This window comes from Amblyomma mixtum, chromosome 3, assembly GCF_055824585.1.
Source record: "Amblyomma mixtum isolate Tamu chromosome 3, ASM5582458v1, whole genome shotgun sequence".
In the NCBI taxonomy this organism is placed as follows: domain Eukaryota; kingdom Metazoa; phylum Arthropoda; class Arachnida; order Ixodida; family Ixodidae; genus Amblyomma; species Amblyomma mixtum.
This window is the reverse complement of record NC_143014.1, coordinates 139,959,351-139,972,936: the sequence shown is the minus strand read 5'-3', so window position 1 is coordinate 139,972,936 and position 13,586 is coordinate 139,959,351. Positions and strand designations below refer to the sequence as shown.

At 48.6% G+C, this 13,586-nt stretch overlaps 1 protein-coding gene across 2 annotated transcripts; it reads left to right on the top strand.

Moving 5' to 3' along the window:
• Positions 1 to 709: 709 nt before the first annotated feature.
• Positions 710 to 11,967, top strand: LOC149352156 (uncharacterized). 2 transcript variants are annotated; one of them, XM_089581311.1, is made up of 2 exons: positions 710 to 845; positions 7,233 to 11,967. In XM_089581311.1, the coding sequence occupies exons 1-2, from the start codon at positions 804 to 806 to the stop codon at positions 9,087 to 9,089; spliced, it is 1,899 nt and encodes a 632-aa protein (XP_089437437.1). In that variant the 5' UTR covers positions 710 to 803; the 3' UTR covers positions 9,090 to 11,967. The 2 variants fall into 2 exon arrangements, with proteins under 2 accessions (XP_089437437.1, XP_089437438.1); XM_089581312.1 differs by lacking the exon at positions 710 to 845 and adding an exon at positions 6,239 to 6,476.
• Positions 11,968 to 13,586: the final 1,619 nt, after the last annotated feature.

Sequence of the window (13,586 nt, the reverse complement as noted above, 5' to 3'; positions counted from 1 at the left end):
AACAAGACTATACGGAGGACACTTAACACTACTTAGCTGCTTTGAATACGAAAGCATTGTTTTAATTTTTATTTCCTTTTTTTAATTTATTTCTCCCTTCCCTCTGATGCGCGCGTAACAATACACGTTCGATACCTCGAACCATAATACCGATGTAGAAAATGTAAAAACTGGTTTCGCCGACACTCCTGAAGGTCTCCAAATCAGCCATATAGTACTGTGTCCTAAAACGAAAAATAAAAAAGGTAATTAGTCAATGCCATTTAATTAATGGTATTTAACTACCCACTAACACGGATGTTATGCCCATGCCGCCATGCCGTACAATCCACCAGCACAGACAGCCTTGCCATATCTTTTATGGGTTTTTAAAGAGCAATCTGTACAGATTAAAACAAACAAACAAAAATACCCGGTAGAATAGCAGGTGCTGACATTGTTTTCCTTCGGTTTGGTTTGGTTTATGGGGTTTTAACGTCCCAAAGCGACTCAGGGTGTGAGAGACGCCGTAGTGAAGGGCTCCGGAAATTTCGACCACCTGGGGTTCTTTAACGTGCACTGACATCGCACAGCACACGGGCCTCTGGTCTCCGGCTATGCGCGCATAGTCCCAGGCTCTCTCGAAGCAGCTGAGCGCGTCCGCAGCTCCGCGATGCAGCGCTGTTAGTGCGCTCCTCATTGGTGTTCTTTTGCTTGTGTTGCAGCGCAAGCGGCGGCGTCACCCACAAGCGACGACGGCGTTCCCGGCAGCGACGACGTTTCCATCCGCAACGCGGTCGGCAAGCGCCAGCGTGCGGACGGTCATGATCTTCCTTCGGCTGGGATGTTTGCTGCTCCTGATTGGTGTAAGTGTACACCCAAGAGCGCTCGCGTGCCGACGCTGTCCAACAGTTACCAGGCCGGAGCCGTATAGTGCGTAAGAAGCGCAACAGAGGCTCCATCGCGTAGTCCGCCAAGCCGTTATACGGAGCCCTCCCCGGCGCACGTTGCCAGTCTACGCGCAGACTTCGCGATCGTCGTGGAAGCCCAGGTCGCCATAAAGTCCGGAGGTCTTAGGCATTTACAAAATACACCAGCACGGCGACAGCTTAAGCTGCGTTTAGCGTAAACACTGGCACTTTTATTTTTCTTTTTTTTTTCGCCCACCCACCGAGCTGGCTCTGTGGCTTTAGTGCTGGGCTGCTGAGTCCAAGGCCGCGGGGTCAAATCCCGGGCCGCTGTAGGCCGCGTTTCGAAGGAGATGAAACGCAAGCTCTGGAAAGGCCAAGCTGCGCATGCGCGAGGAGCGGGTGACGTCACACGTCGCACAGCTGGCGCGCCAGGGCCGCCGCCGGAGCCGCCGCCGCGTGCTCTCCATCGCCTCACCGACAGTCTCTCTCCCTCTCTCCCTCTTTGATGCGCAGTAGCGATTGCGCATCGCCATCTGCGTGGTTTGCAGTGTATATAAAATTGGCAGTGGCTTAGCTCTGCTATGCCAGGATATACGTAGCGTGAGGTGAGGGCGAGGTGTCCACATCTCGGTGGACACCTGAACCAGAGTTAAGGCGCAAAACTGCCCTCATGGAACAGTGGACCCCTCAACCATGCTTTAAGCTAACTGGCGGTAGTGACAGGCGTGCGCTGCATGCGTTGACATGGACAACGTTGTGCCAGAAACGCGGCGCTGAAGCCATAGGCCGTCGGCGTTCGTTGTGTTCATTGGCGTTGACCACGTTTTACACTCCGAACATTTTAAACAAAGAAAGTGCGCATAATAGCTCCATGGGTCAATGGACGCCTGAATCGAGCTTAAAGGTACGTGGGGTGATGAAAGAGAGATGTGAGCTGCAGGCATTGACAAGGTTGTGCCAGAAACGCGGCGCTGAAGCCATAGGCCATCGGCGTTCATTATGTTCATTGGCGTTGGCGTTGTCAACGTTTTGCACTCCGATCATTGTAAGGAAAGGAAGGCGAGCGCGCGCGGCGAGGCACGCAAGCGACGTCACTAGCTCCTCGCGCATGCGCAGTACGGTCGTGCAAGGGCACGCGAAACGGCGAGACTGTGGGCAGTGTAGCTCACGCAACAATATATGGCTACGCGCAGATGTTGCTTTCGCAATCCTCCAGGTCTAACCAGAGCTAAACCACAACCAATTTTTTTTCGCTTGGTAGGGGTGAAGGGCAGTCCACCTTCTTAAATCCACCTCACCTCTGACGACAACCAGTTATGCCGCGTTAGTTTCTGCACTAGCACAGCGCGCGCGTTCTGTACTTTTTTTTTAAAGCTAAACTGCGTGGTAAGAATAGCGCGAAAAGTTTTGCCTCTTGCAACGGCAGTAGCGGAGAAGAGTTCTCACCGCTCTCTTCCGCTAGCCATGCTTGAATCAAGGCCACTGCGAAAACGCCTTTTCTCCGTGCGTAGCAGTGAAAAAGAAACAGTCCTTCAACTGTCTCTCTCATACGCACGCACAGACGAAAAATTACCGGAGCCTGGGCAGTCTAAATGGTTAAGACATATGCCGTGGCCGACACGTACTCTGTAAAACAGCAGTTGCTAACCAAGGGCGCGCAGCTCCGCCAAAAATGCATATACTCTGGCAAATCGGGAACAGGAAAGCTTGCACGGTATGCCGTACTTCAGTCAGGGTCCGCTCGGATATTAAAACCAGGGCTTCAGACGGCAGCTTGGTCTGTCTCAAAAACTTCGGGCCACAAAAAAAAAAAAGTTGCCAAAGTTGCCATAGCGGGCCAGGCCAGGGCGCACAGCCACTGTTCTGCAAGCCTGGCGAGCAGGACGGAAAGAGCGAGAAAAAAAACGAAAGATATATATATATATATATATATATATATATATATATATATATATATATATATATATATATATGGTTGTTTTTTCTTCTGCTTTTCTAATCAATTTTCTTTCAGCGATAACATATTCAGTAATATTCTAAATTGATCAACACCACAAAATAAATAATTAAAAAAAAAAATCCCCTGTGCCCCTTGGTTTCTGTGGCTGTTGGCTTCTGTCATATATATATATATATATATATATATATATATATAAGATAAATTAACCAGAAATTGAAAAACATAACAGGATTTAAATCACGACGTTTCGGCTGGAGGACCAGCCTTTTTAGGAAGACCGTCTTCTTCAAGAGTCTTGAAGAAGGTCGGTCTTCCGATCGAAACGTCGAGTCACATAAATATGTTTCCTTTAACGAAGCGTATACTTCGCTATACTATACTCCTGTAAGCAGTAAAGTACTCCATGCTCCATATATATATATATATATATATATATATATATATATATATATATAGAGAGAGAGAGAGAGAGAGAGTCTAAGATGAATGTAGACACGCAAACCGGAACCGCAATTCAACAGCCCAAGCGTAAAAAAAAAAGGAAACTGTCGCTGTCCACCGAGATTTGTCGCCCGTTGTATACGGATCGAAGATGCGTATATCGTGGGTGCACAATGAAACTATTCAAAAGGAGGGCACTCAAGAAATGAAACGAAGGGTTCTTGACCGCAGGGGCGGATTTAGGGGTCGCGCTTGGTGGGGGCGGTCCCATTTGAACCATTTCTATGACTTTTTTGGTTTTAAAAAAATGCAGTTCAGCATGGTTTTGCAATGTAAGGTTTTTCGCTTAAAATCCGCTCCTGCTTGACCGAGGCGTGCACCGTTGGCGCGTCTCCGCCTCGCTAGCATACGAACGACTAATTATTTGGCTCGCACAAGCGCTCTAACGCACTTTTTTGTGTGTGTACCTACGGGCAAACATGGGTACCCAGACGATGGCGAGACCTCATAAGGGCGTCCTCACCATCACCTCATGAAGGCTCCAATCGGTGAAGTGAGGACGAGGGAGGATTAGCATAGTGCAAAAAAAAAAAAATGTGAGGATGAGGGAAGACAGAGGTGGTGAGCTGAGGGTGAGGGAAGAAAAGGTGGACGGGTTGAGGGTGAGTCACAAAGTTTGTGCTTATCCCGACGACTTAAGTTTCCGGCTGCAGCCGATTCCAGAACACGCATGGACGCAGGGAGGACGACTAAATTAAAACAAGAACTGTAGTTTAGCGGCATGGGTACAAACGCTTTTTTTGGACGACCCACCCCGTGGACGGTCCTCCTCATGCCGCAGGACTGCTCCCAAGAATGTGCACTACCATTCCTTATTGCACCATTTCCTCCCGCCACCTAAAAAGAACGTGGACGCGATGTTCACCGCCCCTAACAATTCTTTACATATGCTTTGCAAGTCGTCAATCTGCCTAACAGAGAGGAGAGTGCATGCACCATGAACCACACATTGCAGTTCGTGTCGTGCGCTGAAGGAGTCGACTCCAATCCCCTAGGCTATGGCGAGGTGCCCAGAAATCACTTTCTGGGTACCTCGGTATCCACTGCATGGATTCTGACTGCCTGCCACCCTTCGGAAGCAGCTCCATAATAAGAAAAAGCGGCAATCGATTGATGAGGGAAATTATAAAAGCCTTCAGAATTAACAGCGCCAAAGATCACTGCGTGAATCGTCCTTCAATCAACTTCACTCAGAGAAAATGCGTTTTCGCTAACGGGGATGGACATCAAACAATGAACATGCGTTTTTCTTTGTTTCCCCGTCTTCCCTTTTCTCTTTTTTCCGACGACCTCAGTCGTCGACGTTCTTGCTCTTCCAGGGTTGAGCTCTTTGGGGGTACTTATTTCCCCTCCCTATAATTCCAGTTTTCACATTTTTTTCCGCTTCATCACCCCCCATATCCCGGGTACTACCTTAGCCCCGGTTTTTTCTCGGCTTTTGCACCTCCCCCGCATCTCTGCTTCCCGACGCTCATTGCGCTCTGTTCGGGCGGCCTCACTCCGCGGTAACCTGTTTTTCGTTCTTCGCGCCTTCGATGTTTCTCGAAGGGTGCTTGATCAGGGACATTTTTTCGCGACCGGCCTTTGAAAAGAAGTGCAACTCGTGTGGGGTTTCGGCCGGTGCTTTTGTTCGTTGTTTTGTCTTTTTTAGTGCACACGCCAAACTTATGGACAACAATAACTAATGGGCACGTTGGTCAGACATGATTTCTTGTGAAACAGCGCAACGGCACAAGGCCATAGGACGATTTCTTGTGTATCGTCCTTTCTTGTCCTCTGGCCTTGTGCCGTTGCGCTGTTTCACAAGAAAACTTATGGAGTGTGCATCGATGGGCAGGTTGGCCCGATTAATTACGGCAGTGTCTCTTCTACTGGCAGGAGAATTTTCAGGCTTAAATGTTCCCAGTACTCACTTATGACTGGCTACTTGCGGCAGCATGATAAGTATTCCGCGCTTTTCACGGCCCAGATTCTAAATTTGGCACAGCTTATTTTAGAAGCTGCAGTGAGAAGTATCAGACTGGCCAGGCTCAAGCTAGGGATCGGTACGCAGGTCCTTTGTTATTTCTTGCGACCATTCCTAGGTACTGAGAACTCCTGGGTGAAGCTTAAAAAGACCCATGCGGCTGAACAGTGCTGAAAGTGGACGCAGTGAGTGGGAGGGGTGCTAGAAATTTCCTAACACCCCCGCCCCTTACTTCCCCTCCCTTCATTTCTCGCTTCTTTCATTTCACCTCTTTTTCCTTCGTGCTCGCACATTAGAGACGGTCTTTCGTGTGAATATGGTCCTCGATCTCCTTCGCGAAACCCGCTAGCAGCCCCTCCGTATCCGTTTCATAAACTGAAACTATATACTTGTAAGTGCGCACTTCGCATGAGAAAAGTTTCTCGCGAAGGTGCCCAATTTTCGTCGAGTGCAGTGTTGGGCAGACGTCTTCTCACGATCAGCACCAGAAAAGGGCGGCTCGCGACAAGCATTGTAGGTCTAAAAAGAATCAGAGGAACAAATACGACAACTTGATAAAAGTACCTGCGGGAATGGCCGGGCGCGAAGGGACCTAATAAAGATGGAATCCCCTGGCCGTACTTATCCGCCGTTCATGAAAGAAAGAAGCATGCGGATAAGGAGCGAGATACACCATATCAACCCGGTGGAGAAGGAAGAAACCCGGTGGTGCCGGATCTGGTAGAGCGGCTTGGGCTTTTAATAATGCGTATGTTGAATACAAAAATAAAGCGGAACAGCGAAGCGGGGACAGCTGCGGCGTTCACCAGGAAGGACAGCGTAGGAATTCCGCGCTCCGCGGGGTGCCTCGCTGCGTAGTAGCCCGCGGCTGCGGTGCGGCAGCACTGGGTCAAGAGCTCCTCCTCCGGCCGCTGTATTGATGGGCGGCCCCGCGGCAGCGCACTCGGCGCCGGCCGCAGCGACTTGTCGGGCGGGTCGAGCCCCGCGGCCACCGCGGCTTGCGCAAACGCCGCTCGCCGACGCGGATGCGCCCCAGAGAAGCCGCCGGTGACCGCTGTCTCGCCAGCTTCAAGCCAATTTGCTGGCCTGCCCGTCGCGAGGCGAGCGCCCATGGAGATGCGAGAGGTCCCTTTGCAAGCGTCCGACTTTGTATGCGACGGTGAGAGCGCGCTCGCCGCCGCCGCACGGGGCTCGTTCGCGTGGCGGTCGCAGGTGGACACAACTGACACAAAAGATTCCAGCCATCGTTTGGCACAAGTATCTGGCGATAGGCGGTTGCACGGCGCAAGCCACTGCGCCTACAGCATGTAGGAGACGAAAGAACGGCTATGATACCGATATGGGACGGCGGGCGATCGGAAGGCACCCTGGCTATCACTTCTTTACCCAATTATTACCGACCACAGCACACGGATACTGGTTTCTCTGAGGGTTTGGCTCAATGGAGATAACGCACGAGAGCACACGAGAAACGCTTGTCCTCTCACTGTACAGGGATTTCGATCGTGCAGGAAAATGGTTTATGGTTTATGGGGGTTTAATGTCCCAAAGCGACTCAGGCTGTGAGGGACGCCTTAGTGACAGTTTCCGGAAATTTCGATCACTTGGGGTTTTTCAACGTGCACTGACCTCTAGAATTTCGCCTCCATTGAACTTGACACGAAACTCGTCTTTAATGTTTGTACCTCTGTCGACAACACGTTGTCTTGCCATAAAGTACACGCTAATGCAGCTAATTAGACGGTGCAGACTAGACGAACTAGTCTGTTGAGCTGTTTATAAGCAATTGATGCCCGAGAATGTCACCATGTTTCAGGACATAGCTACCAGGGGCTGAGAATACTGTACATGAGCAGAAAAAGCCGTGATGTTTTCTGTAGCAGCTAAAAAAAATCATTTTTTTTTTTGCTTGCAGGCTGTGCTGGCAGGAGACGCTGAACAGGGCGCGGCCGACCAGCAGCAACAGCAGGGCGGTGGGCAAGAAGAGTTGAGCGAGCAATCTTCCGACATGGAGACCAAGGACAATGGTGGTGGAGAGAACAAGGTGTTTCCGTCACAGCATTACCACGCACAGCAGCAGGGGTACCCACTAGATGCCATTCCGATACCGGTGCACCAGATCCCAATACAGAGCGGCCACATCCTTCTGCCACAGCTTTTCAACAACGGTCTACAGCAGGGGGCCATACATTTGCCACAGTGGGAGTCAAACAAGCTGCAAAAGCCGCCTCAGCCAGTTTTTGACCACCAACATCAGTCAGCGCAGCAGCAGCACGAATCGCAGTACCAGCAGCAGCAGCAGCCACAGCAGCAGCAACATGAACCGCAGTACCAGCATCAGCAGCAGCAGCAGCAGCAGCAGCAGCCACAACAGGGCCACCATCATCACCATGCTTACCCCGATGTGCACCACCAACCAACGCAAGTTGTCCACCATGGCGGCGGCGGGGCATCCGAAGAGCAGCACCATCAGTACATTGAGAACCATAACGTGCACCCGCAGCAGTCGACGGACTTGTCCACGCAAGCTCAAGGCCAGGAGCCATGGCCCCTGCCTCAGCCAGAGATGCCGAAAATTGTTCATCTGGACGTGAAGTGCGAGAAGAACCTCATGAAGGTAGTGGTGGAATTCGACAAACCCTTTCATGGCATAATTTTCAGCAAAGGTCATTACAGTTATGGCAGCTGCGTTCACTTGCCGGCTGGCTCTGGCCGCAAGAGTGTCTACTTCGACGTGTCTATTAACAGCTGCGGCACCATTGGGAACACGCAGAACGGCCTCTACGGTTACGACGGAGGCAACTCGGGCACCGGCAGCTTTTTTGAGAATACCATCATTGTCCAGTACGACCCGCAAGTGCAGGAAGTGTGGGACCAGGCGCGCAAGCTGCGATGCACCTGGCACAACAACTACGAGAAGGCCGTTACTTTCCGTCCGTTCCCCGTCGACATGCTGGACGTTGTGCGTGCTGACTTTGCGGGTGACAATGTGGGCTGCTGGATGCAGATACAGGCTGGCAAAGGACCTTGGGCCAGCGAGGTGGCTGGAATTGTTAAGATTGGCCAAACTATGACCATGGTACTAGCCATTAAGGACGACGAGAATAAATTCGACATGCTGGTGCGCAACTGCATTGCGCACGATGGTCAGCGGGCGCCCATTGAGCTCGTTGACAGCCAAGGATGCGTCGTGCGGCCAAAGCTGATGAGCCGCTTCACGAAGATCAGGAACTTCGGGTCTAGTGCAACAGTGCTATCATATGCGCACTTCCAAGCATTCAAGTTTCCAGATACGATGGAAGTCCACTTTCAGTGCACCATACAAATCTGCCGGTACCAGTGCCCCGACCAGTGTTCTGCGCAGGCGTCCGTCGACTCGTCGGCGTCGGACAAGCAGACGCTGTACTCGAACCACGTGTCCCAGTCAGCCGGTCGGCCCAGGGAGGAGCGAGATGTATCCTACCACGAGGATGAGGAAGAAATGGCAGAGATCGGTGTGAACAGAGTGATTCGCGTTGTATCAGCTGGCGACCTGGCATTCAGCCTAGGCTCCAACGAGAGCCACCCGGCTCCATTGGTTAAAGAGGAGCACGAAAGCTCCATTATATGCATGTCTGCGCCGGGGTTCGCGTCTGTGCTTGTCGTGCTCTTGTCCCTCCTTGTTATTGCCTGTCTGCTGTCTGCCTTCTTGTGGATCAAACAAAAGACTGCCTCGCACCTTCCCAAAAGCCTCCCCTACGATCTTCCAGTGCTCAAAAAGGGAAAGCTCTAATCAGGTGTCGCCGATAGGCTCAACTAATGACGAGAACATAGAGCAGTTGTTTGTAATGAGAAAAATTTGGCCATTCGGTCTTTTCATGCGAGATGGTGGAATCGGGCAGCGAGAGTTTAGAGTGCGAACTTCCGCAGCACGATTTCTATCTCCATTGCCATGAGGCTGACTGGTTAAATTTTTGCAGGCGGCCATTTTTGACATGCTGACACTGCGTATTCGGCTCTTCATTGTATGTTATCGCGTAGTACTCCTGCTGGTCTAGGTAAAATTAGCGAATTCGCTTTGTCAGCGCGTCTCATAACCTGGTCCGACAGTTTTCTTCCGTAAGCCATAAACGTCGTTTTTAGTTAACCTACACCGAGCATTCAGGGATCATTCATCTTCGCATAACACCGACGTGCCCGCCTCAAATAATTATCCCATACTGCTGCAGGTCTTGGCTACGAAAGCTTCTCTGGTGCTCGCTATGAGGCAAACACTGAAATTGCCAGACAACAGCCACGTGAAGTCCCCTGCTGCTTGTATTGTGTACTGCGCATTCAGGTATGGTTGCTCTTGCTGCATACAAGAGATGGTTAGGTGGTACACCCTCATGTGACCAGTCGCACAGCACGAGCAAGACGACATGCACACATCCATCCCGGATAAAGCCAGTGGCAGCGAGTTTGCATAGCAGATGTAAGCCTTTACCAAGGCTGCTTTCGTCCACTCACTGCACAGTGCCAAAGGGAGGGTGCACCAAGTACAGGCTATGGTTTGAGTGTGCTAACAGAAGTCATAAGTTTCATATAAACGAAGTTGGTGGCAGTGACGTGTCTTCTTGTCCTTGGCTTTCATGTCAACTCGATAACAAGAGCCCCCAAGGTTGTTATGGCCCAGCTGCTCTGTTAAAATGCTAATGTAATAATAATATGCCAGACACTTCTCAGTGCGTGGAATGGGACAGCAAATAAGCACGTTTGGACAGGTTGGAGTTTCATGTTTCGGGCCCCTGGTTTCTCGCGGTATCGCAGTACCAAGAAAAATGGCCAGATTTGAGCATTTTTCTCGGAAAAGTGGGCCAGCAGCCACAATCTCTTTCAGCAGGAACAACAGAATGATAACAATATTATTAATCCAACCATCTAGTTCTCTTGAAAACTAGAATTTGCTATTGAATGAAGTTATTCTGATGCCTTGACATGTTAGCTTCCTTGTCCGCTCGAGCAAGATAGCGCAACAAGCGTGGCGGTTTTGACGACAACGCGTTCACACCCTCCTATGAGAAGAGTCAAGATATACTGGTGCCTTTCAAAAGCAACATAGTAGTAGCTGCAAAAAATATTTTTAGTTTCGAGTAATGCCCAGCATCCCTTCGGGGTCTCCTCTCCTTGTGGTATCGGGCTGCCCACATATGCAAGTGAGCGGTAGGCGGGCATCAAACTTTTGTAGGGCTGCGTCCCGCTTGCAGGCATGGTTACCACAGCAGGTAAGGGTTCTCATGCAAAGGGGCATCACTGGAGAGATCTTTCAGTCACTTTGGGGCATTGTGACAGACAAGCAACAATTCTTCAAACTGACAATAGCAAGGGCCTGATGTTGAATTGCAACAGCCGCTTTCAATATCAATGAAGGCACATTTGAAGCATGTGAGGCATGCTTCAAAAATATACATTTCATGTGTGTTATGTTTCCCGCAGAATATTTATTGTGCATTGTTTGTTCTTAATTCACAGAATGAAAATTTTTCCTTGCAGAAAATTAGTGGTCCTATCCACGATTAAGACCAACTGTAGTGCAACAGAAAAAGGACGACAAAGCAAGTGAGGAGACGAGGTCAAGCTTTTGGTTCCTTATTTATCTGTCCTTTCTCTGTTGCGCTACAGCCAATCTTGAAGCGATAACCAATAATGGTGACACTCACAAGCAGCCCACTTTATTTTAATCCATGAATCCACTGCCAACTTTGCAACATTTAATGTTTTCAGGTAATATCAAAAGTTACTGTGTCGTTCAGGTTGCCGAGCACGAAGTTGTGTTCTTGGCGTGTCCAGAGAATGGCATCCAACAGATATGGTGCACTGACTTCACCTTATTTCCACGCATCACACTCATCCACCAGTCTTCTTCCTCCCCAACACAGAGTATGCACGTAATATGAGGGCGGTATAGCTGAAAGCAAAGCAGTAGCCTTTGTATCTGTCTGAAATCAAGTGTCCATTACAAAGCCAGTCACATCTGCAGTACTTTTCACCCATTGCACAGGAACATTGTTTACTGTCCCCTTTAACTGAACACTACCCACATGAGCTACTTTTACTAATGTAAGCATATTCAGGTAGCTGCAGCTTCAGCCTTTCCCATCAATGTGTGCAGGATTGAAATTGAAGAACCACATATCGGCAATAAGAAGCTAACCTGTTTTGATGCCATTATCTTCCTAACATACAGTAGTAGAAAAGTCCTGTGACCTATATAAAAGTGCTTGCACTGTTCATGTGCAACAGGAAAATATAACCATATGTGCCTTTAGAGACTACTGATAGCAGTACTGCAAGTCATGTAGTATACTGTTTGGGTCACACTTAACACCCACACACTTTACTCCCCATCACAGAGGAAAGTTGTGGTTTTGAATTGGTTTCCATACAAGATTCAACTGTTTGTTAATATGGTTGGTGATGAAAATTTGCGACGTGCTTTTCACCGCTTGCCAGCCAATGAACTGCAGCCATGGGGCTCATGGCTATTCCATGAGTACTGATTGTGCTCATTTCGTCGAGCTGGTTTATTTTGTAAATAGGTCTCAAATGTATGCTGTAAATAGAGTGTTCCAATGTTTGAAATGTGTTGCACTAACTAGTATACTATTGTTGTCGAAAGCCAATAAAGCAAATTCTTGCAGTCCACGTTTTGTACTTGAATGAATGCTCCAGACAGTATACATGAGCATAAATGTATTTACGGTTCGTACATGTTGTACATACATGTTGTACACACAAGTTGCACAGACATATGACTGAGTATATTTCCACATCCTCAATGGTACCGAACGAGAAGTTTCCTAGTGTTGTAGTGCAGTCATTTTGCCACCAGTTACATCAGGAGCGTTAGTTCAGCTAAGTGCACATCAACTCCAGTAACATGATACGCAACTGAAATTTCAATTACAATCAGCAGAAAGTGGGCACACTAACGTGGATAACATAAAATGCATCACAAACACTGGTTGGACAGCGAGTGTATAGCACAGATCCATAGCAGCATCCCAGTGATCTGTGCCACAAAGGATCAGCTGTCTTTTCGGTGTGGTGAACCAGAATTTTAGAAGCACCACAAGATAGTGTTATGCACACAAAGGGATTTCAGGTTCCTTACCACTGAGGAGAAGAAACTGTACAACTCAGCACCATAAACCGATCACATTAAATAGAAACTAAAGCATTGGATAACACCATGTGAAGCATATCGCAGCCTCAGAACACCAAGCATGAGCAAAAAGGGTGCTTTTGTATTACACCATTCTTCAAAGTGATTAGTCCTGCCATTGGCAAGCAAGACAAAATAATACCCCTGTCAAGCGGGCAAGTTAAGTGCACTTACGGGGAGTGCGCTTCGGCATCCCGAGTGACACTTTGGGCTACGCAGTGCTAAACAGGAAAGCAAAGTGCACTCGTAGTCAAAAAAAATGTCGACAGAAAATGAGCGGAATTTCTGAACAGGACGATGGAAAAGAAAAAAAGACTCATAATATTTGATTGCTTAACGTGATAGCGCAAATAAAACGAGGTTCAACAGTTTTTAATGATGAAAAAAAAATGAAAATAGAAGAAAAGCCAAGTCCAGCCATGACTATCCAGAATTTCGACAACAAACAATATGGCGGCGGGCAGCGATGTTGCATCTGATCACGTTTACTTGTTTTGTTGCTGTAACCAACGAACTTTTTTCTGAAAACAGTGTTATATCACGTAAAATAAAGTTGTAAGTACTTTTTATGCACTATAAATTTTGTACCATTGGAACCGCTGGCGTCGAGGCTACGCACTCGGCCAGCAAAGTGTGGTCCGTGAACGCACTCCTAGCAGAGTGCACTCTTCCGCGAGTGACACTCACTTGTGTCGTTTAGATGCGAGAAAGTGTACTTACAGCGAAGTACACTCTCCTTAAGTGCATTTAACTTGCACGCTTGACAGGGGTATAAGATTCAGCTTCTCCCTTTCGCAAAGCTGTGCCAGAAAATCTGAAGGCTTTGAAACTGCATCACGTAAGCTGCTGAATAAAAATACTTAATGGCACACAAGAAAACAACTAAAGAAATAGATATACAACATAAATATCATTATGACAAGTCAAACAATATCCCCCTCTCCTTACTGGCGATTCAATAAACACTTAACTGCTTCAGCCCAAGGCAGGAAGCCGAAGAGAAGTTGCTAGGTGTGTTGACATGGATAAAGTTAGTTTTCTGGCTACATGTGTATAATCAAGGCAGTCTAGGCTGAGGACTGATCC

What these genes read in the sequence shown, in the direction of transcription:
- LOC149352156 (XM_089581311.1), top strand. Translation starts at nt 804, where the DNA reads ATGATCTTCCTTCGGCTGGGATGTTTGCTGCTCCTGATTGGT. An exon ending in GTTTGCTGCTCCTGATTGGT is followed by an intron (nt 846 to 7,232) that starts GTAAGTGTACAC and finishes TTTTGCTTGCAG; the next exon opens with GCTGTGCTGGCAGGAGACGC.